At 42.7% G+C, this 21,437-nt stretch overlaps 1 protein-coding gene across 2 annotated transcripts in view; it reads left to right on the top strand.

The window, feature by feature from the left end:
• Nucleotides 1–4,413, top strand: part of LOC147431292 (putative E3 ubiquitin ligase SUD1) — a 67,300-nt gene extending 62,887 nt beyond the window's left edge. Inside the window, exon 9 of one of the 2 annotated variants that reach the window (XM_086493903.1) lies at nucleotides 4,318–4,413. In XM_086493903.1, coding sequence (XP_086350029.1) covers nucleotides 4,318–4,398 — 81 coding nt within the window. In that variant the 3' untranslated portion in view covers nucleotides 4,399–4,413. Of the gene's footprint in view, nucleotides 1–2,644; nucleotides 3,515–4,317 lie in introns of those variants that run through there. The other variant, XM_086493901.1, reaches the window with a different exon arrangement.
• The last annotated feature ends 17,024 nt before the right edge of the window (nucleotides 4,414–21,437 follow it).

Raw genomic sequence — 21,437 nt, 5'->3', positions numbered from 1 at the left:
GAAAACATTTAAACCTGATCATTTAGCGAGACCGTTCATTGCTCAGATTTTTCGGTTACATGGCATACCTGAGACCATAGTCTCCGAACAGAGATCCTCAATTCACGAGTTTGTTTTGGAGGGCCATTTGGGAGAACATTGGCATGCGGTTGCAGTTCTCATCATCATTCCACCTGCAAACAAATAGGCAATCTGAGATAGCCAATTCAGTGGTTTTGGATTTATTGAAGTCTTACATCTCGGATCAGAAGACTCAATGGGAAAAATATTTGCCTTTGGTGGAATTTGCCTACAATAACACGGTTCACTCTTCGATGGGGAAGGTGCCATTTGAGGTGATCGAAGGTGCTAAGAAGGTCACTCCTTTTCTAAGCACCAAGGACAAGATTTTTGAAGCCGATTGGTACATGAGGGATTTAGACACTTACATTGCCCGAGGCTCTAGAGAAGTCTCGCAACAGATCAACGTAGACGTGACTTGAAGTTGAAGGAAGATGATTGGGTGCTCTTACGTTTGGAGAAGGCACGCCTACGGAAACGAGAAGGAAAGAATGGATTTTTCCTAAGCTTAGCATGAGGCATTATGGCCCTTTCCAGATTTTAGAAAAGATAAATGATGTACCTTACCTGGATGGAATAGAGTCATTGATTTCCCTTTGGATTTCAGGGATACTGGTGTGCTGACAATATTCTGTTGTATGACTTTTTTAATATTGAAAATGGGAATTTCCGAACTTGAACCTGATTGATGTGTACTCTCTCATGTGATTTGTTTGAGTGCAGGACTGAAAGACGAAATGACTGCAGTTTCGGTCTTGAGAATCTATAGACATGATCGCAATAAGAATTAGCTAATCTGACATCAGTGAGGTCCAGGATTTTGTGCAAGTGCTAGATTTGTGTTGGTCTAGTGCGTCGATACTTAGAGTCAGTGCCAATTGAATTGGTTTATGGCCTTTGTCTGTTTTGCAGGCGTAATCAAGGGCGATTACCATTCTTTCAAGAGGGGGGTATGTCACAAACTGATGACGTGGCACAACAAGTGTCCTAATAGTGACATCAAAACGCGTTTTGGCCCTCTGAAACCCCGAAACGACGAAACAGCCAAAACGTTTCAGGGAAATGGCCAAAACGAGTTGACCTTTTTTTAGGGTCCCCTTTTGACTAGTTGACCTTAAACCACCCATTTGGGGATTTTTAAAGCCATGCCGTTTCAAATAATTGATACCTTGTTTACTCGTGACTCAAGTCTCACATCCATATTTTTGATATTTCACATGTTTTGACAGGTAAATTTGTATGTACATTCAATGTATAATTATAGGTACATACATGTAAAACGAAACCTGTGTTTTGCTTTCTTTGAGCCCCGAAACGAAACGTTTTAGAAACCTCGAAACCCCAAAATGCACGGAACCCGGAAACGTTTCATGTCACACTGGTCCCAACTTATGGGCACTTGTCGACAAGGCCCTGGGGACACTAGGAAAATTTAAAAAACGGACCAAAGCGGCTGGTTGTACGGATTTCCGCATAACGCGCTAACTGTTGATGTGGTTGATCGGACGGAATTTCGTGAAACGCGTTGAATGTGCGGACGTGGCAGACCGTACAGAATTCCGTGAAACCCGCTGGCTGGATTCAGCGCTAGCTTTTGGGAGTCCATTGCTTTTGAGTTTGAAAGCTTTTCATGTATTGCTTTCCAAGGCCAAGGGCCTTTAAATAAGTCCCTTGGGCTCCCTCTAGCTCATTGTGTGCTTACGAGCCGGTGAGCAGAGGCGACCCAAGGGCAATTGTACTTTGCTCAATTATTAATACAAAAAGAAAAACCGAAAGGGGCGCGAGTCTTTGGGGCCAATCGGAACTACGTCGGGCCTTGTCGACTCAATTGAACTGTGAATTAATTGTGAAGTGTTTAAAGTGATTCTCTCTCATGTGTCGTGCCGGATTCCATTTTTGGGGTGTCCAAGTTTGTTACATGCGGGCTGGTTCCCTGCTTCCGTGCAGGCAAGTCTCCCTAGCAGATCTTGGCTTTGCGACTTCTTCAACCGGCAGCACTGCCCCTCTCAGCTGTCGTCGCGCCTCCTATAGGATGGTAAGGCTTTGGCTTCTTCACAAGCTGCTTCTTGACAATGAAGGTCTTAGGGTAAGCATCTTGGGGATTGGTGAGGGATCATTCTCTTAGCAAATGATTTTGAGTGCAAGATGAAGATGATATAATTATATCGCAAAGATGGGCTAGTTGGGATTGCGAAACCAGCTCTCTCTCTCTCTCTCTCTCTCTCTCTCTCTCTCTCTCTGTGCTTCCCCTGACACTGTACAGGACACACACATGGATGTAACCTTTTGGTCTCATAGGTCATTTTGGCCTTTTGAATACATCAATATAATTCATTTCTGCACGCTTGCTTGCATGCATGCTCCCCCCCCACCCCCCCTTCCCCCCCCCTTTTCCCCCTTTGTTGGATGGGGGGGGGGGGGGTATGTGTGGGAGGACTGAACTTCCTATTATCCTTATGAAAAGCTTCTCTATGTGTCCCGTGTATGTGCGCATTTCTTTGTTCAAATTTAATTCTTTCTGGATAAATTGACATTGAACCTGTGGATCATGGTGCTTCTCTCTTTCCCCCCCCCCCCCCCCAAGGTGATGTTGGGACAGGTGGCTCCTATCGTGGATGAGAGCTGGCGTATCAAGTTTGAACGTGTTAAGGCAGATGGATTTACACGACTTCGAGGGTTCTGGGTCATGCGTGAGATCGTAGCACCTATTTTGGTGAAGCTGTTAACAGCCTTGTGTGTTCCGTATGTGTTTGCGCGGGGTGTGTTTCCAGTGCTTGGATATTCCCTTCTTGTAAACTCGGCAGTTTATCGATTCGCATGGTCTGGGTGTCTTCTTCTTGGGATGCTTTGGTATGGAATAAGATGTCTGCAACAGTGGGTCTCGGAGCTTCATAATGCCATCAGAGATGATAGGTATCTTATAGGGAAGCGCCTGCACAACTATGGGGAGAAGTCAGTGGTATCAGAAGATCTTTCTTCATCAATCCAGCCTGGTATTGAACATAGTCTCGGCTCAACCAAGGAGAGCTTTCCAATGCCTGCAGTTTTGAATAGTGGAGATGCTGTGGACGACGTTTTCCAAGATGTCGCAGACTCAAAACATGAGATTCTTGATGAAACCTCCACCCCAGTGGATTTATTAGAGGATTCCAATAGCAGCAATGAAGCGTTGGGTCTTCGGAGAAGATACAGCACACTTGGGATTCCCAGCAGTGGTGGCATGGAGTAGCTCTTGAGGGCGGCAACTTCATCAAAACAAGATAAGAGCAATGCTCTCAACTCCCGACTGCTACACTCTTTTATACCATGCCTATGATTGCTCCTCATAATCGATGGAATTGTCATTTGTATGTATTACAGGCAGTATGCCTTTTGTATCTCTTATAAGTCGGCTAATGAATGCATGTACTATGTGCCTCATATGCTGACAATGCCAACTATCGTCTTATATGCTTGCAATCTCTGTCTGGTGTTGAGTCGCCAAGTTTCAGCTGTTAAAAAGAGGCTTTTGGATTGGTTGAGTATGAAGAGGAAACCAACTCAAGTTGTCACCTTTGTAATGTGGTGCTTTGGTTTGAAGAATTGTAATGAAACGAATGTTTACACCTGGTGTTTCTCGTCTGCAATGAATGGTGTGTACTTCCACTTCAAATAAAAAATTGTATTGCATGTCACTTCAACAGAGCTTGGTTCAGTGAAGACAACTGACAAATCCCATCCCCCCCCCCCCCCCCCCCCCCCCCGCGGACGTCCCCCAGTTCCAACGGACTAAATTGAAAATTGTATTTGGGGCTAGAGCGCACACTATGTTGTTTAACACAATATAGTGTATCTAGATAAGACAAAAGAGATCAAGTGAGTATGGTGTAAAAGTGAGCAAAGTACTTTGACATTTGTAAGATCAGTATCAAATGTAGGTTCGTGGGTTTGTGAGTGTGCGTGCATGAATGTTACCACCTTTACACTCCATGGATGTGCACTCACAAGGCTCCACTCAATAGGTGGTTTCTGCAAATGTTCCAGTTGCAAGTTGAACATAGTTCGATTCGCTTTTTCTGTCTCACAATTGAAGTCAGCTAGTTTCAATAAGCAAATGCACCTTCAGTGTTTGAGAAATAAAGGCAAAAAATATGTAATACATCGTAGTATGCGGTGCACAGGCAGTTTTAACAACCATGTCTCTTTGGGGTTGTATGCATAAGTTATAGGTGCAATAACACCATAAAAACTAACTTAGCACTCCTCTTGGTGTACTAGATTGATTCCCTCCATCCAGTTCATTACCTTCAATTCATTTTCTTCGACAAACATGGACACATGATCATTCGATACCTGTAAACAGAAAGAAAGGCTTCTATATTTTTTGGGTCAAGAACAATGAGGAGACAAGAAGGAATTAAGCATGTTTGCCCCACAACCTCTTATATATAGAAATAGAGAATCCTTTTACTTTCCTTTAGGCTTTTCATTTCATGTGCCAACACTCACTTTTGTATTTAAATGTTTTGCAAGGTTTTTCATTTTTCCGAAATGGTGGGGACCTAATGAAGAGACGTAAAGTAACGCATATATGCCATTTTTAAGTCGACCATTAGTCTTGGAATGATGAGCATTATGGTTATTGTAATGTATGTTAGTATCGATGTTTTTTAAATGCTAAATGCTTTTGCACTTTGCAAGAATTTGGAAATTGTTCCGAGTGTTTCCGTTTGTGGTGTTTTCAATGCCAAGAACATGTCATAAGAGAACAGAAAAGGTTTGATAGTATTAAGAGAGCATGCAAGTTATTCTTTCCAAGAGAACCAGACTGAATATGTATGGGTATGCCTTGCAAACAAAAAAAAAAGATGAGCATGCTTCGCTTTAAACATTTAAAAGTGGTTTAGCAACTTGTAGTAGTGGTATAGTGTTTGCGAGGGTCAGAAAAGGCGGTGTGTTCGGCCGCTTGCGAAGTTGTCAAAGAGTGGTGTAAAGGTTGAAGTTACTAAAGCAAATTTAAAACCAAAGAAGAAAGGATATTATAATGCTGAAATTCGGTATTATATTGTCCAAAATGCATATATGTGCGAGTATAAATCACAAAGCCAAGAGCTTCTTTTAGTGCCCACTGCTGTCAATAGAGGGTGGCTAATGCATACAAATACCTAGATAAAAGTGGGAAAGAGAATTCTGAAAAGCAATGAAGATAATAGTAATTGCGTATGCGTTGACATCTGTATCATTCTGCGTGGGAGTACGAAGCAGACTGTCCAGCCGCGCGTCTATTTTACATTTGTAATGAGCAGGCTCTGGTAAAAATATTGTTTGTTTTTGTTGTGATTTAATATACATCCGGGGGTGTAGCTCAAATGGTAGAGCGATCGCTTCGCATGCGATAGGTAACGGGATCGATGCCCGTCTCCTCCACTACAATTCCTCTCCTCCGGAGCAGAGCATTTCTGCTATTGGTCTTTTGGGAGCACAGCAGTCATCCATGGTAATTTTCACTCTTAATTCCTGTAAAAAGCCAGCTTGGCATGAGCGGGGTCACCCGCATTGCTCACACAAAAACGACCTTTAGTGTACTTTTTACTACAATTCCTCTCCTCCGGAGCAGAGCATTTCTGCTATTGGTCTTTTGGGAGCACAGCAGTCATCCATGGTAATTTTCACTCTTAATTCCTGTAAAAAGCCAGCTTGGCATGAGCGGGGTCACCCGCATTGCTCACACAAAAACGACCTTTAGTGTACTTTTTAGTGGCTAAAATCAGGAAATCCCAACTAGATTTGAAGCTCATCCCCCCCAAAAACCAACTAAATTCAAATTTTAGTGTGAAATCCGGCAAATCCTTCATTTTTTTAATTTTTTTTGATGCAGAGAAAGACCTCCTTTGACCCAAGTTACCAACATTCTTTTGTTTGATGCAAGTTACAATTGGCTTGATGTGGGTTTATGAAGGCTTGGGCACCTTCGGAGGCACTTTTCCCTTCAGAGAAGCGCATAATCCTTCAAAGAAAAGGATTTTGAAAAATCTTTAATTAGTTAGCCCTTTATATTTAAGTTAAATATGGCTTGAGGTATATTTCAATTAAGTATGGCTTGAGGGAAGGTTAGGCTCTTGGCCTTGGACACTCAGGTGCATCCTCCTCCTGGGGTGGGTCACTCGAGGAGGAGGTTCCTAATTGGTTGCTACGAGTTCTCTCCATCATCCTCAGCACATGGTGCATCAATTAGGTGGGCATGGTGATGGCTACACGCAGCCCTTGCCCAATGGTGCACAACCCTTGCCCGACCATGTTTCATGGCTAATATTTGGAAGGGGTAAGCACCTCCCCTTCTTGTGGACCCTCTATAGCATCGAAAAAAAAAAGAATTATTAGGGTCATTCTTCAAAAATGAGCCTGATGATGCGAGCAGGACTCTTGCAAATTTATACTATGTTTTTCTTTCAAGCTTTCACAAGCATGGAACACTCGTTATCATTAGCATTACCAATCACAATAACTTGCAACACTGATCATCATCGACATATCACACAATATATAGTCAAGATGACGAAGAGCCAAGTATTCATGTTCGAGGGCTGACTAGAGGCTATATCTAGAAGACCTTGTAGTTAAGTTACCATAAAAGGAATTTCTCATGAAATCATCGCCTGACTGATTACTTTTTCTTTGACCCCCCAAAGTCTTTTCACAGTGATTCAATTTTGATGTGTGTGCTTATTTTGTATGCCTTGGGTTTTTTGCTTTTCAAGTAAAAGCGCCCATACTGGGAACCTCTAGGGCTCTAGTACCATAGGCAATACATGTGAGTGAAGTACCAAATCAAGCTGAGATTTCTCTTCCAGCTTAAGATTTTACAGTGTGGCACTTTGATTTTTTGTTTGTTCATTTTCAACATTTTAATTTTGTAACTTTGGGGGGTCATATAACACTGATACACCTCCCTAGGCTCATCACACTAGTAAACTCCCTTTATAATACTTAAGCTAAAGGTCAATAGGGTCAAGCCCACTAGAAAGCCCTAGTACATTTCACACAATGCTGCCTAAATCGGATTAAGAACCTAAGTAACCATTAATTATTAGGAAGGCATTCCCCATGGTATTAAGAGAAGATTTCTAACACCTAACTTGGTCAAACTAGTTTGTCGGACTGCTTGATTTTTAAACCTAGACAAGTGATTATGACAAAAAATTACATTGAATTAAATGTTTGATACTAAGCAAATGCGGTGAATATTAGGCTACCAATCACAATTAAAGCTGACAATCGTAGATGCAAAAAAGATAAGGGGAAATGCTAATGGACAAAAAACACCTGTTTGTGTCGATGGTCGCGCTTGATTTGAAGAGAGAGGTGAGATAAAGATTCCATGAAGGTCCAAATCCTACCAATAGCAACACGCTCCTGTACACACTAGGAAACAAAAGGAATACCTCCAGGAGGCACATTAGTGAAAAAAGGTACCAACACTTATTGAACACAACAAAAAACATAAGGAACCCTAACCTAATTATTTGCACTCCCCCTAGAGAGTCAAGGGAATAGGATATTGTAGAGGTTGGGGGGAAACCCTAAGGCTAAACCCCTATCCTCGTCGTCGAGATAAACAAAGTCATCATCCATGAGACCATATGTGCCATCCGTGTAAATTTTCTTCTTCATCATAGGTGCCCATGTTTACTAAGAAGGTCACTAGACGCCTATAGTCATCTTGGTCAAAAGGGTAGGCTTGTGCAATGGGAGAAACGCTCTCTACTAAGTATGGATCAGACGTGGTCAAGAGACGTATCAGCCATTCTAACTCCTCAAAATTCCTCTCATATGCTAGCGTACCTATCAAATCCCATTCACATGCAAGCACTGGAAAGACCATGTGAAATATTTGTGAAAAGTAACGAGGGTACCTCTCACCCAAGGCAGGAGTGGATGACTCTAGCGTGCTAGCCATATCTGTACACGCAAATAGATGATGGTTAGAGTGCAAATATTACAAGGATCGTGTTCTTGTGCATAATTTGTTTTTATGATTTGGGTTATGGCTCTTGCTCTTTTACTTTTTTATCTTGTTTTTGTGAGTATAAAGCTTTATATATACATTCCCTAAGATTGGAGATTAAGAGGTCAGGGAGAAAGGTTGAGAGGGAAGCAAGTGAATGATGGATGTCCACAAACACTCCCCCCTTCCTTGGGTAGATCATACCGTTTGAAATGATGTCGTCACCCTTTGAAACCAATTGTTCCAGTTGCTAATAGGTGAGGATTTTTGCCAGTAGTTTTCTATTACCCTAGGTGCCTCGTCAAGTTGAAAGGGTGGTAAGGTACTCTCCCAGGATCGAACTTGAAATGGTTCATCAGGTGATTCTTGAACACTGGGAGGTGTGGATTTTTTTGTAGCTTCATGGAGGTCCATTACTATAGATGGAGGCTGTGTAGAAGCTTTTACCTCTATGGATGTATTACATGAGGAGCTAGAAGCTTCATGGAGATCCATTACTATAGATGGAGGCTGTGTAGAAGCTTTTACCTCTATGGATGTATTACATGAGGAGCTAGAAGCTTCATGGAACTCCCCCCTTCCTGAGCTAGGTGGAATAAATTGGTTTTGCCTTGGAGCCCAAACTAGCTATGGACTAGGTGTGTAGCATTCTGTGATCTTTCCCTTCCCACGGTCTGCCATTGGCTTTAGCGTTACACTGTTTGACTCATATGGGTTTGTTGTCGATAGGGAAGGACACATTTTACGTTTAGGTACCCAAATTTTCTCATTTCCATCATAGTAGCCTTGGGCTTCTAATAGTTGTTTTGGAATCCATCGTGATTTGGTCTTGACTCTCCTAGGGCGCGCTCTTGGTTTTCCCAGGAAATTTTTTCTTGGAATGGATGGGAGGGTTGAGGTAGTTGGAAGTAAGGCCTTGGGGACCCATTGATATGTACTCTTAGGTCGTGGATGAGTACTTGCAATATTACTGCTTGCTACAACTACAAGTGTTGAAGTGCTAGGTTCATGGGTAGCTGGCAAAGACGAGTTAACCACCTTTGCTTGTGAATGTTGGCTATCCTTCAACTTTGCTAGAGTTTGCAACGTAGGTGACTTTGCTTGAATGATAGGGGTAAGAGTCGGTGGTCGCGTCGTGACACTAACAGTATCCCAATCAATAGTGCATTTGGTTGCCAACATCCACGTGCGTCCCAGGTTTACGTTGCCTTCCATAGCTCCCGCGGGCATGGCTAGAAACCTCTGCACGTTGCTTCCATTGTCATAGACAACAGGGGTCTGAAGGACTCCAAGAATAGCAGTTTTCTTTTTATTAATGCCCTTGACTTGCATCGTACTCTGGGATAGGGTCGGTTTCCCTAATTGACACCAAACTCCATAGGATAACAAATTGTGTTTAGCTCCCGTATCTAATAAGGCATTGTATAGTACTTTCCCATAGGGGCTATTTAGCTCAATTGGGTATCGTAGGGGTGGCTCAGATTCTAATGAGTCATCATCTGTGTCCTCGAAAAATGCTTGCGTGATTCCCAGATTAGCCTCTCGTTGGCGTCTAAGACATTGTTGTCGTTCTCGAGCCTCAACTCTTGCTTGGATTTTTTTAAGCTCTGCTTGTTCCTTGGCAGCCTTCTTTTGATGGATGGCTTGCAACTCTTCCTGGCTTAGAGGATCATAATATCTTTTGAATTTACTCCCATTAAGGAATCCAATGGTTTCAACTCCATCTAGAGTCTCCACACGAATGGTCCCTTGCGGGGTAATTTCACACACTCGATATGGTCCCTTACCAGCGTATTTCAATTTCTTCGTTTCATTACGTACCCCGTACATAAGAACTTTATCACCAACCTTGATGTCTTTATCCTTTAAATGGCTATCAAACCACTTCTTTCTCCTATCCTTCTCCACTAGAGCATTTCGCACAGCTAATTGTCTCTCTTCATCTAACCTTTCCAGGATATATAATTGCTCCACTAAGGGGTTACCATCCCAACCTTCTTGAGAAGCTACTCGAAGACTAGGAATGACAAACTCCCATGGCATAACTGCTTCTTGGCCATACACCATCTTAAACAGTGTGCAATTAATAGCAACTTTATACGCAGTACGATAAGCCCATAAAGCTGATGTAAGCTTTAGGTCCCAATCAGTGTGATGAGCCTCAACTGTCTTTGTCAAAATAGAGATGAGAGTTTTGTTGGTACTCTTAGCTTGGCCATTTGCTTGGGGATAATAGGGTGTAGACTTGTGGTGAGATATCATGAAGTTTGATGTGAGTTCTTTTATTACTTCATTTATAAAATGAGTTCCATTGTCACTCACAAGTTCAAAGGGGCATCCAAAACGTGTGATAATGTTCTCAAAGAGGAACTTAGCTGTTGTTTTTGCATCCGCCTTTCGTGTTGCTTTTGCTTCAGCCCATTTGGTTACATAGTCGGTAGCCACAATGATATATCGTGATTGCGTGTTACGTGCAGCCGGACTAATCGGTCCTACAAAGTCTAAGCCCCACTTTTCAAATGGTTGGGTTACCTTGATGGGATGTAGAGGCATCCTATCCCTTCTTTGTGGCTTGTTGAAGCGTTGGCATTCATCACATCCCTTTGCAAAAAGTGATGCATCCTTAAACAGAGTGGGCCACCAATAGCCTGACTGTAAGATCTTTCGGGCAGTCAAGTTTCCTGAAAAGTGACCACCAGCTACGCCCATGTGTGCCTCTTGTAGAATATATAAATACTCATCCTCGTGGGCACAACGTCTAAGAACATCATCTTTTCCTCTCTTATAGAGAGTTCCAGCCAGTAAGCAATAGGGTTCGCATTCCTTGATTAATTTTCGAGCTATATCTTTTCGCACTTCTTTGGGTGGAAAACCATTAACTAAGAAGTTAACAATCTTTTCACTCCATTCAGGCATTGTCTCAACAATGAACAAAGGAGTATCAAGCAATTCATCATCAACCCCCGTAGGAGCTTCGCCATTAGGGATACGAGATAAATGATCCGCCATGACATGTTTCCTCCCAGGCCTCACAACAACGGTGAAGTCAAACTCAAGAAGAATTAACAACCATCGTGTAATTCGACCTGTGGAACACGGCTTGTTTACCAAATATAGCAATGCTTGATGATCAACATAAAACACAAACTTGGTAGCAAGAAGGTAATAGCGAAATTTCTTTACTGCGTAAATCATAGCTAGACCTTCGCGCTTTGTAGTAGTGTAGTTCATCTCGGCATCATTTAATTGGCAACTTTCAAAGCTAATAGGGTAGTCCAATTTATGTTCTCCTGGTTGAGTTAGAACACACCCAATAGCAAAATTTGATGCATCAATATGCACATGAAAAGGTACATTCCAATCAGGTGTTCGCATGATTGGAGCACTTGTTAGGGCCTTCTTTAATAACTCATAAGATTGATGACATTCTTCCGTCCAGTGAAACTCGATAAGAAGCTTGTACAATGGACGCGCTATCTCGGCAAAGTTTAAAATAAATCTTCGATAATAACGAACATGGCCCATAAATCTTTGAACTCCTTTATAGTTAGTAGGTGGTGGCAAATCGGCAATGGCTTTAATCTTACTCTCATCTGTGGATATCCCGTTCTTGGACACTATATGCCCTAGAATGACTCCATGCTTAACCCAAAATTGGCATTTGGAACGGTTCAATGAGATGTGATAAAATCTGCACCTTTCAAATATTTTTCGTAGATATAACAAATGCTTCTCCCAAGAAGAATAAACACAAAGGTCGTCTAGGAAAGCTTCACAAAACTCCCTTAGAAATTCTTTAAACGCAGTGTTTATTAATCGTTGGAATGTAGCAGGGGCATTCGTTAAGCCAAAAGCCATAACACGAAATGCAAACACTCCAAACTCTGTGATAAAAGCAGTTTTAGCTTGGTCCTCTAATGCAATTGTGATTTGATTGTAACCAGAGTACCCATCTAAAAAGCTATAAGCTTCCTTGCCCGCCACTCTTTCAAGCACATGTTCTGAATATGGCAAGGGATAATGATCTCTCCTAGTGGCTGCATTAACTTTCTTGAGGTCCACGCACACTCTTAGTTTCCCATTCTTTTTTGGCACAATGACTATTGGAGAAACCCATTCTGAGTGCTCAATAGGGTATATGAATCCACATTGGATAAGTTTTTCAATCTCCTCTTGTACAATTTTGGCATACTTAGGATTCATTGGATAGGGTCGTTGTTGGACGGGTTTAGCAGTGTTGATCATGGGAATTGTATGTTGCACCACAGAAGGTGGAACGCCCTTCATGTCATGATATGTCCAAGCAAAGATATCCTTGTATTCCTTGAGGAGCTCCTTAAGTACAGCCTCTTCAGTTTCGGTAAGGTCTTGAGCAATAAAGACTGGTTTAGACTCCTCACCTGGTTCTGCTAATTCTATCTCTTTAACTACCGTTGGACCATCATAGACTCCACTGCTTCCATTGGTAGGTATTCGTTGGGCTTTGGCATACACAACCTTTCGCTCCCCTGTGGTATAAGATTTAAAATGTTCAGGAGCCGTATGTAAGTCAGCAGGCTCTTGTCCTGACGAAGACCTTTCTTTTAGTTCTGCCTCCTTTTGTTGTTGTGCTAACTCTCGGTTTTGACGTCTTCTTATAGTTCGACTCAATTTCGGCTCTGTAACCTCCAATTGAGCGAGGTCAATGGGTCGCGGGCTGCACCACATGACACTCTGGAGATGTTCACCCCAATTGTCTACTAGCTTTCGATGAGCATCACATGCCCCTAGATAGCTAAGCCATTCTGCAGTAGATCTTTCCTTGTTTATCCTAGCTCTCACATTTGCTCGATATCGTCGTCTCTTATATGACCTTTGTTTCTTGTTAAGGTTTTGATTTTGGTAAATGTTTGAACTCGACTCGCTTGATAGGTCGTCGCTTGTATCTTCTTCACTCTCATATAAATTACCATAGATGGTCGTACTAGACCTTGAGTGTTCAGTTTCTATAGTTGGCTCACTCGATGTTTCCTCAGGTTCTGAATCCATTTCTTCCTGAGATTCCGTTTCCGATGTGTATTGGCCTGAAGCCTTTGAGGAATCATCAGTTTCACTCTCAGGTAGGTGTGCCTCTTTCTTATCATCGGATGTTACATGCACTACACCTAACATGTTTACTGGTGCAATGTGTGGTATCTCTTCCCCATCTGGTGTTACCCAAGTTGTTCCTCTAGCTCCCCATGTATGTATAGTTGCCGCTAGGTGTACCCAATCGACATTGTCTGACTCAGCCATTCTGGGTAGGATATCCATATAAGCAGAGTTCTCCCCAATATCCGTGTCTTCGTTACACGTGTAACAATACTGTAATGGAGCTGAGTGAATTGTTGTGTCCGATCGATTATCAATGATGAATTTATTTCCTAGAGGATGCGTTCGACCACTTAAAAGATCAACTCGAATGACAGAGTCTTGGAATTGTAAGTAGACGTGGTTTTTGGACCAGTCATGCACCATTTTTGCTTCCCTCATGAATGGACGTCCTAAGATCATCTCAAATGACATAGGATGCTTGGAAAAATCCATAACAATGAAAGTTTGCCTTACCTTGTGTCCCAAGACCTTGATTCTGAGATCCTTTAGCATTCCAATAGGCGTAACAATAGATCCATTAGCCATTTTTACCACTACGCTTGTGGCTTCAAGGTGAGGTCGCCCCATAGACTCCCAACAACTCTTTGTCACCATGCTGACTCCCGCACCACCGTCAAGGACTCCCTTTACAGTTAATCCTTTAGTAGTGATTGGCAGAGTAGCATTAGATTCATCACCTTCAAAGTATTCCCCAACTTGTTAACGGGTACTTCAATTACAGATTCATGTCCCGCTAGGTCAGATGGTGGTGCTAAATGTTCCTCATCATTCATTACCGAGTCAGGTTTGTTCATATGTGCAAACTGTGGTAATCCGGCCTGTAATTATCCATTGAGGAAGGCTCGAAGAGCTGAGACTAGCTCGAGGTCTTTATATAGTTTGGACATGATGGTGGTTCTAACTTCTGAAGACATGAAATCCATCAATTTGGCAACATTTAATGGCATTTTGTGGGACGTAGGACCCTGACAAGAGAATGGTGAAGATGGAATCTCCACTTCCTCAAGGGGGTCGGGTATTCCCTCACCAAACATTCTCTCTAGTAGGAAAGGTGTGTGTCCACTTTCAAATTTCCTACCCTCACTCTCTTCCCGAATGATACTGGGTATAGCTAACGGCCTGTAGTTCTTGTGAGGTTGAACTTGTGTGGGAAACACTGTGTCTGACATCTGGATATGTTTGGGTTCAGGTTCTAATGTTCGTTGAGTTTCTTCCACCAAACCCCTCAGTTGTTGGACTCATTCAATTTCCAATGTTGGGTTTTGATAGGTTCCAATCTTTCTCTTGCAATCCTCATTTTTTGTCTCTCGTGGCTTATCTTGGGGGTTCGCAACTGGGTGGTTTAACTTTGAATACTCTTTTGGTGCTTGTCGTAATTCCCTCTCGTGATCCTCCTCACTGGCTTTTTCCTTTGTAGTAATAGTTTTGGTCTCCGTGGTCTCTATCGAATCTGAGTCATCCTCAGGGTCATTCATATACATGGGATCCTCTCCTGTCCCTTTGTTAGTCTTTGAACTAAGTTTTGAGCTAGAAGCATTAAGGGATTTCTTTCTTCGTGTTTTCTTCTTTCTCGCTCGGCCAATGGATGCAGCATCTCTCTCTTCGAGGATGTAATTTTGCTTTTGGAGCATCGACCGTGTGAGTGCATTCACTGGTGCTATGTTTATAGTTGGTGGTGTCCCATCAACAATCTCTATTATGTTCAATGGTGTGATTTTCGGTGCGTTTGGATTGTTAGGACACTGTGCGATCAAATGATCTATGCCACAACGATTACAAGTGAGTATTGGCATTGCCAATGCACTCCCTTGACTTGTTTGCATTAGTGCAGCATTCTTTTGCATTCTAATGGGGCACTCAGCTACTCGATGTGGTCCACCACATTCGTAGCACTGAAGAGGTGGTCTCCTGGCAAAACTATTAATGTTTTGGCCTCTTGCTGCTAGCGCAGTAGCTTGATATACCGGTTTGATTTGTCCCCAATGGTCTTCCATATAGTACATGGGACACTCCTCAAGCATGTCGAGTCCATAGGTGATACTAGAGTCTATGTCCTCTTCGCAATCTACATAAGTACCAGATGACTCGGAACCTATTTGGTTCATAGGTGTAACTCTTGGATGAGGGGGTTGCGGTCCTAGCACTGGAGGTGGCAACGGTGTGGTTTGGACCACATTTTGGGTTCTAGGGACCATGTGCTGTAATGGCAACTGTTGCTCCATGGGTGGGGTAGGCATCAATGCAGGAACTCGAGGTGAGTCTGCCCAAGCTATAGGCTGTCTATTTTCCATGATGCGTTTAAGCATTAGGCAATCCTTCGCTTGATGGCCATACCTACCACACGCGTTACAAGTCCCGTTAAACTTTACTCTGAAAGTAGGGCATTCACTCGTAGTATGTGGGCCCAAGCAAATTGAGCACCATTGTTGCTCCCTTCTTGGATACATATGAGTGTTTTGTGGAGCACGATTACCCCTAAGGCTTCTTTGGATGGCCTTTGTGAGATCTGCCAAAGTCATCTCAGATATCGTTTGCTCTTTCACGATTGGCTTTATCTTCATTGGCTCATGCCCTGATGCTTGCGAGCTACTTGACTTCGGCTCGGCAGACACTCTTTCTCCTGCAATCATTAAATTATCCTCCAATTGGATTGCATTCATGGTGACTGCTTCCCAAGTAGTGATACCTCTAATGACTAGGCCATTATAGATACTTTCATGTTGTAGTCCCCTAATGAATCTATCGAGCAATTGGTTGTTGTTGAATCGCTCATTTGGATTGCATCGAGAATTCAAATTCTTTAGGCGACTAATGAAGTCTCTCACGGATTCACCTTCTTCTCGTTGGGCTTTCTGGAGCTGAGAGGCTACACCCCAAAGTACTCCCTCTCGTATGTATTCTTTTAAGAACAGTCTCCTAAGAGTAGAGTAGATCGTTTTCTCTTCTACTCTTAACGTTCTATACCAATCTCCAGCCTTTCCGCTTAGGGTCAAACTCAAAGCCTTACACTTATGTAGCTCATTGTGCTCTTCCAAGGAATCGCACACATGTTCAAAGACTTCATATGCTTTCTAGCATCTCCGTCTCCATTGAATTTCTGTGTGAGCTTAGCTACTTGAACTGCCTTGCTCCTAGGCTCTCTATCAGGTGCACTACGCATGTTTTCCGCAATAGAGGGACCGATAGTTTGAGCAAATGCTGCCAAATCTCCTATTTGAGCAGGTATAATGGGTGTATGTGCTCCTGGAACCACATGTGAGATGGGAGTTGGCCTTGGCCTTGGCATACGCGCGGCTCTTGGGTCCCATATTTCGTATGGTGGTGTACCAGACGGTGGTCCAAAGTTTACAGGCGTGGCCCTAGGCATAGGGGGTGCCTGATATGGCATGTTATTATTAAATGGCATGGCTCCACTTGCATAAGAGCTTGGATAATTCCATTGTGGATTGTAAGCTCTTGGAATAATCGAAGGTGTAGGAGCTACATGAGGCTGAGGTACGACAGGTGCACATGATTGATACATACATGTAGGTATAGTTGGGGGCACTGTGCTACTAGGCATCGGCGCCGTGTTAACAAATGAACTCCATGGTGTACTTCTTGTCATGCTCACCATTGGGATATGCATGGTAGTCGTAGTGTCATTAAGAGAAAGATGAGCTAGATCTGGGAAGGTAAAGCTGCCACTTGTGGGCTCAGATTGTACTGAGGCTCTTGGCGAAACAACATATGGAGGATCAATGGGGCTCACTGAGGGAGTCTCCATTTGTGACAGGGTTGGTTGGTTGGCCTTTCCCGTATCCAAGAATCTCATTAGGCCTATTGAAGGCATGTTGATCCCTGTGTTCTGTCTTTCTAACTCGACAATCCTATGGAGGACATCATAGACTTTCTGTTGTTGCTCATCTATGCTAGTAGCACCCGATGTGGATTGTAGAACATCTAACCAGCCCACATGATAGGTGTGTCCTGTGTACCGATCAGTTAAAGCTTCTGCTTGTAGGTCATACTCCCAATTTTCGTTTAGGAATATCCCATCTAGGCCTGGCGTGCTGGAGGTTTCCCTTGAAGTGGAAGCATTATTGCTCCCCATAGCTTGCCCCTCCGTGACTGCGACCTTGGGAGCACTCGGTTGCTCGGCTGGCATGATTGTTGTCATAGGAGCCTTTGCTTTCAGGGATCGACTTTGTTCTAGCCCTCATAGGTTCTCAATTTCCCTCTCCCTTGTTGCTTGCATATAGCGTTCGATCTCTTGCACTTCGGCAAGACTCCTACCATCGGGTAGTAAAACCTCAGAGGGAGATAGTCCTAAAGGATCAGAAGGTGCAGTGGATGGAACATTCACATGCACACTCTCAAGAAGCATAGGGTCCATTTTAGGCAGGAATGATGAATTTACTTCCCCACTCCCTTCATTTATTTCATTAACTAAGGGTCTACTAAGGGTCTCTTTTAAGCGGCTAAACACGCTGGACCCGGGCCGTGGGTCCATGGCATGCATGTCTTGACTTGAACTATCAGGGTTTGGTGTAGGATACCCCTCCATGACTTCGTAGTCAGAGGAAGAATCACTAGACGCGAATGAGGATCTTGGGTCGCGCTACCTTGAGTCCCGGCCGAAGGTCCAGAACCTAGGGTGGAGGAATAATGGGTGCCCGCGTAAATGGAGGCACTACCAATATGCTCGTGCTCTAACACTCATCCAAAGCGTAGGTTCATATGACTTCCACACTCTAAGTGCGTTGGTGAGTGTCCGTGAAGGCCGCTCACTTAGTTGTTTTTTTTTTAATGTGTTTATAACCCGAGTTTTTCGTTATTCTTGGTTATTTTTTGTAACCAAGCCACAAAATATGGCGTGTAATAGCTCAAGACAAGCGTTTTGGCTAAAGGAACGTGCCGTGCTTTACAGCTCCCTATTCGGCTACGTGAAGCCCTCGAAATCCTAAAAATAGTCTTTATAGTCCTCGAAATCCTAAAAATAGTTTTTAAATATAAAAAGGTGTATAAACTATATTTTAAAACTGAGGACTAAGGTCTGGGTTTGGGCTTGAGCTTGGGGAATGATCCCCAGCCCGATCCTTCTTTTTTTTTTTTTTTTTAAAAGTCGCCGCGGCCGCGGTGCGCGCGCACACACACACACACTTAACCTACACCTAACTTATCTACTTACATCTAATAGAGATGCTGCCACACACACTCTAACACTGTTTACACAGTACTACAGTAGCTAGCAGATCTATAAAACTAACCTTACAGAACTAACATTCCATAGCTAATACCTTAATTCTAACAATACATTGCAAAAAAATTGTAACTCCTTCTTTACAGAAAACAAAAAAGACAGTACGGTGTAACAAAAATCTTCTCCACACAACCACACACCTTCCTTCTTCACAAATCCTTCTCCACACAACCACACACCTTCCTTCTTCACAAATCCTTCAATTGAAATTGCATCACAAGAAAGCGTAAAGTGCTTAACCGAGCTTAGTGTAGGGCATTTCCCCGGCAGCGGCGCCAAAAATGTGCATTCCTTGCCGCACTCTCGAGGCAAGGGACTTGCCGATACACCGTGTGCGAGCCACAAATGGCTCCAAGCACACAACAAGCCTAAACTAGCAGGCTCAAGAGAGCAAAGGGTGTGTCACTCACCGCTCTACGCTCGCCTTCGTGGTGGATTCCTCGCCGCGATGAAGAAGAAGCTGCAGTCGTGCCGCGCTCAACCGCTTCGCCGTCGTCGTACCTTCGTAATGCTCGATCGCACACACACTCTCCCTCTCTCTCTCTCTCTCACATACACACACACACACAGACACACAAGGAGGTGAAGAAGAAGAAGATGGAGATGGAGATGGAGCAAGAGCACTCTTCTATTGCACAAATGAGAGAATGAGTGAATTTTAGGTTTAGTTGGCTTTTATACGAGCTCACCCCATTCACACTTGGGCGCCCATGCTTAGCCAACTAATCCCTTGAATGTCCCAGTTAGAGTGCGCCTCTCATCGGCGATCACTCTTACCCTTTTCCTATTGGTCCGACAAGCCCGGTACCTGACTCTACCAAATACATAATACACGTCCGTCGTAGGTGATGGGGTGTCCGTGAGCCGTGAGGGTTAACACCAACACAATGGAGATAAATTGATTTTGTGCCTATCTATCGTGAAGGATAAGCAAAGCAGAAATTTGTTTGGCTTATCGTATGAAAATGGAATTCTTGAGACTTGACTTTGGCGAGCCAAAGAGGTTAGCTATATGATGGGGATTGCCATTGTTTTGACGGGTATGAAGTGTTGGGCTTCACTTTTCAAGAATGCACACATAGCTTGGAGAAGGAAAATCTTGAGTAGTGTAAATGCACAAGGTAGAATAGCCCTAGGGCTATAGACATACGTGAACCAACGAAAACAAAAAGCAGCTCAATTGTCCTAAATGTGTTAAGGCACATCCACTACCAAAGTATGACAAAAGTTTTCCCTTGGGATGATGTTGTGAACAAGAGCTAGTATTCTTGTGTAGGAATTTGCTAGGCCTGCGGATTGTGATTAGTGCATAAAGGAGAGTGAGATGAAAAAGCTTTGAAATTCCTATAGGATAGGGGCACTTGAAAGATTCAACAAGATTGTCCTAATCTTTCTTGTTGCTACTATCATAGAAGATGGTGGAGACCTACACCTAAATTAGCCAAAGTACATTTGAGCCAAAGCACTCAGTCGCAAGGAAGAAAATGACTCTATAGTTAGCTTCATACCTATCACATGCCACAATGGGCTACTTCTTGCTAAAAAAGAACATGCATGAGTTTCCAACCATGAAGGAAGAACCACTTTTGGGCACATATGTATTATAACAATCAACTGTCTCTAAGTTTGGAAAAGCACGAAAATTTAAAAACAAAGATGTCATTTGATGCAAAGACTTTGTGTCATATTTTTCTCTCGTATATGATAAAGTAATAATACTCTATTTGTTAAAATTGTAAATTGTACTAGCCTTTTTGCTATGAATCTATAAATAATGTAGAATACTTGAAATACTGATCTCTAACAAGAAATAAAGGTTACAGCATTCCTATGTACCAAGAAAGCAAACTTATCTGTTTATGTTTGATTGTTTTCTTGGATCGAAAAGGTTGCAGTAGTATCTTTTATTTATATGAGCACTGCTTTGTTGATATGAGATTATGCTTAACCCCCTTTGTCACCAATCTCGGGACGTGAGATGATTCGCCTTGCCGATGTCCGTTCCGCTTACAATTATTGGCAAGAGTTGGTGACTAACCAAGAGATCGCCAACGACAAAGATTGACCTTTTTAAACCAAAAAATGGAGTTTGATCGTGGCTCAAAATGAATGCTGAAAATATGCTTAACCCATGCAAGTAGAACGTTGTTTTCTGTTTATAGGAATATTGAAGACAAAGTGGCAAACGATTGTGTAATGCGTGTTAATCTACCAAACAGTTTGTGTCGAATCCCAAAGGAATGAAAGTAAAAAAACTAAAAGTGCTATTTGATGAGCCTATATAGTATTAAGTAGCTGGTTGGTAAAGGTTCACCAAGCCACAGATGCTTAGCTGATCTTTTCAACCACATTGGGACTGAGACACAGTTCAGACTCCATAGTGAGGCAGCAGTGGGGAATATTGGGCATTGGGCGAAAGTCCAATGCAACAATATCATGTGAGTGGTGAAGAAAGTTGCTAATGCGAGGAAGGGAAATGACACTTGTAAATATCTTTTGTTGAGTAACGATTATGACAAGACTAAAAAAAGAAGCCCCGCCTAATTTCGTGCTATCAGTCGTCGCAGTACGATGGGAGGGGCTAGTGTTATTTGAAATGATTTAGTGTAAAGGGCACGTAGGTAATGAATCAACCTGAAAGTTAAAGGTGCCAACTCAACTAGCAATCTTTCAAAACCAATTTACTTAAGTGGGATAGAGGGGAGTGGAATTTTGTGTGGTAGGGATAAAATCCAGAGATGTGAGACTAGAAATTCATGGCAAAATTTTTGGGGAAACTTTGGCACAGTCCCTTTGCAGAAAGATGAAAATCTCCATTGAAAACTCAGCAAAATCACTGCAATGTCAATGCAATGTCAATGCAACTAGAGGAATCACACGAAAAATCCGGCAGAGTCTTCTCTGTACGGAGATCAAAATCTCAAGCAAAATTGAGCCAAAAACAATGCATAAACAAATAAAGAGTGCTAACTGGGCATAAATTGGCATGTATTGCTCAAAGAAATTGTCAAATGACTG

The sequence above is a fragment of the Adiantum capillus-veneris genome, chromosome 21, assembly GCF_014529385.1.
Source record: "Adiantum capillus-veneris isolate H3 chromosome 21, ASM1452938v2, whole genome shotgun sequence".
Classification (NCBI taxonomy): Eukaryota; Viridiplantae; Streptophyta; class Polypodiopsida; order Polypodiales; family Pteridaceae; genus Adiantum; species Adiantum capillus-veneris.
The sequence above is the reverse complement of the archived record's forward strand: the minus strand, read 5'-3'. Positions and strand labels throughout refer to the sequence as shown.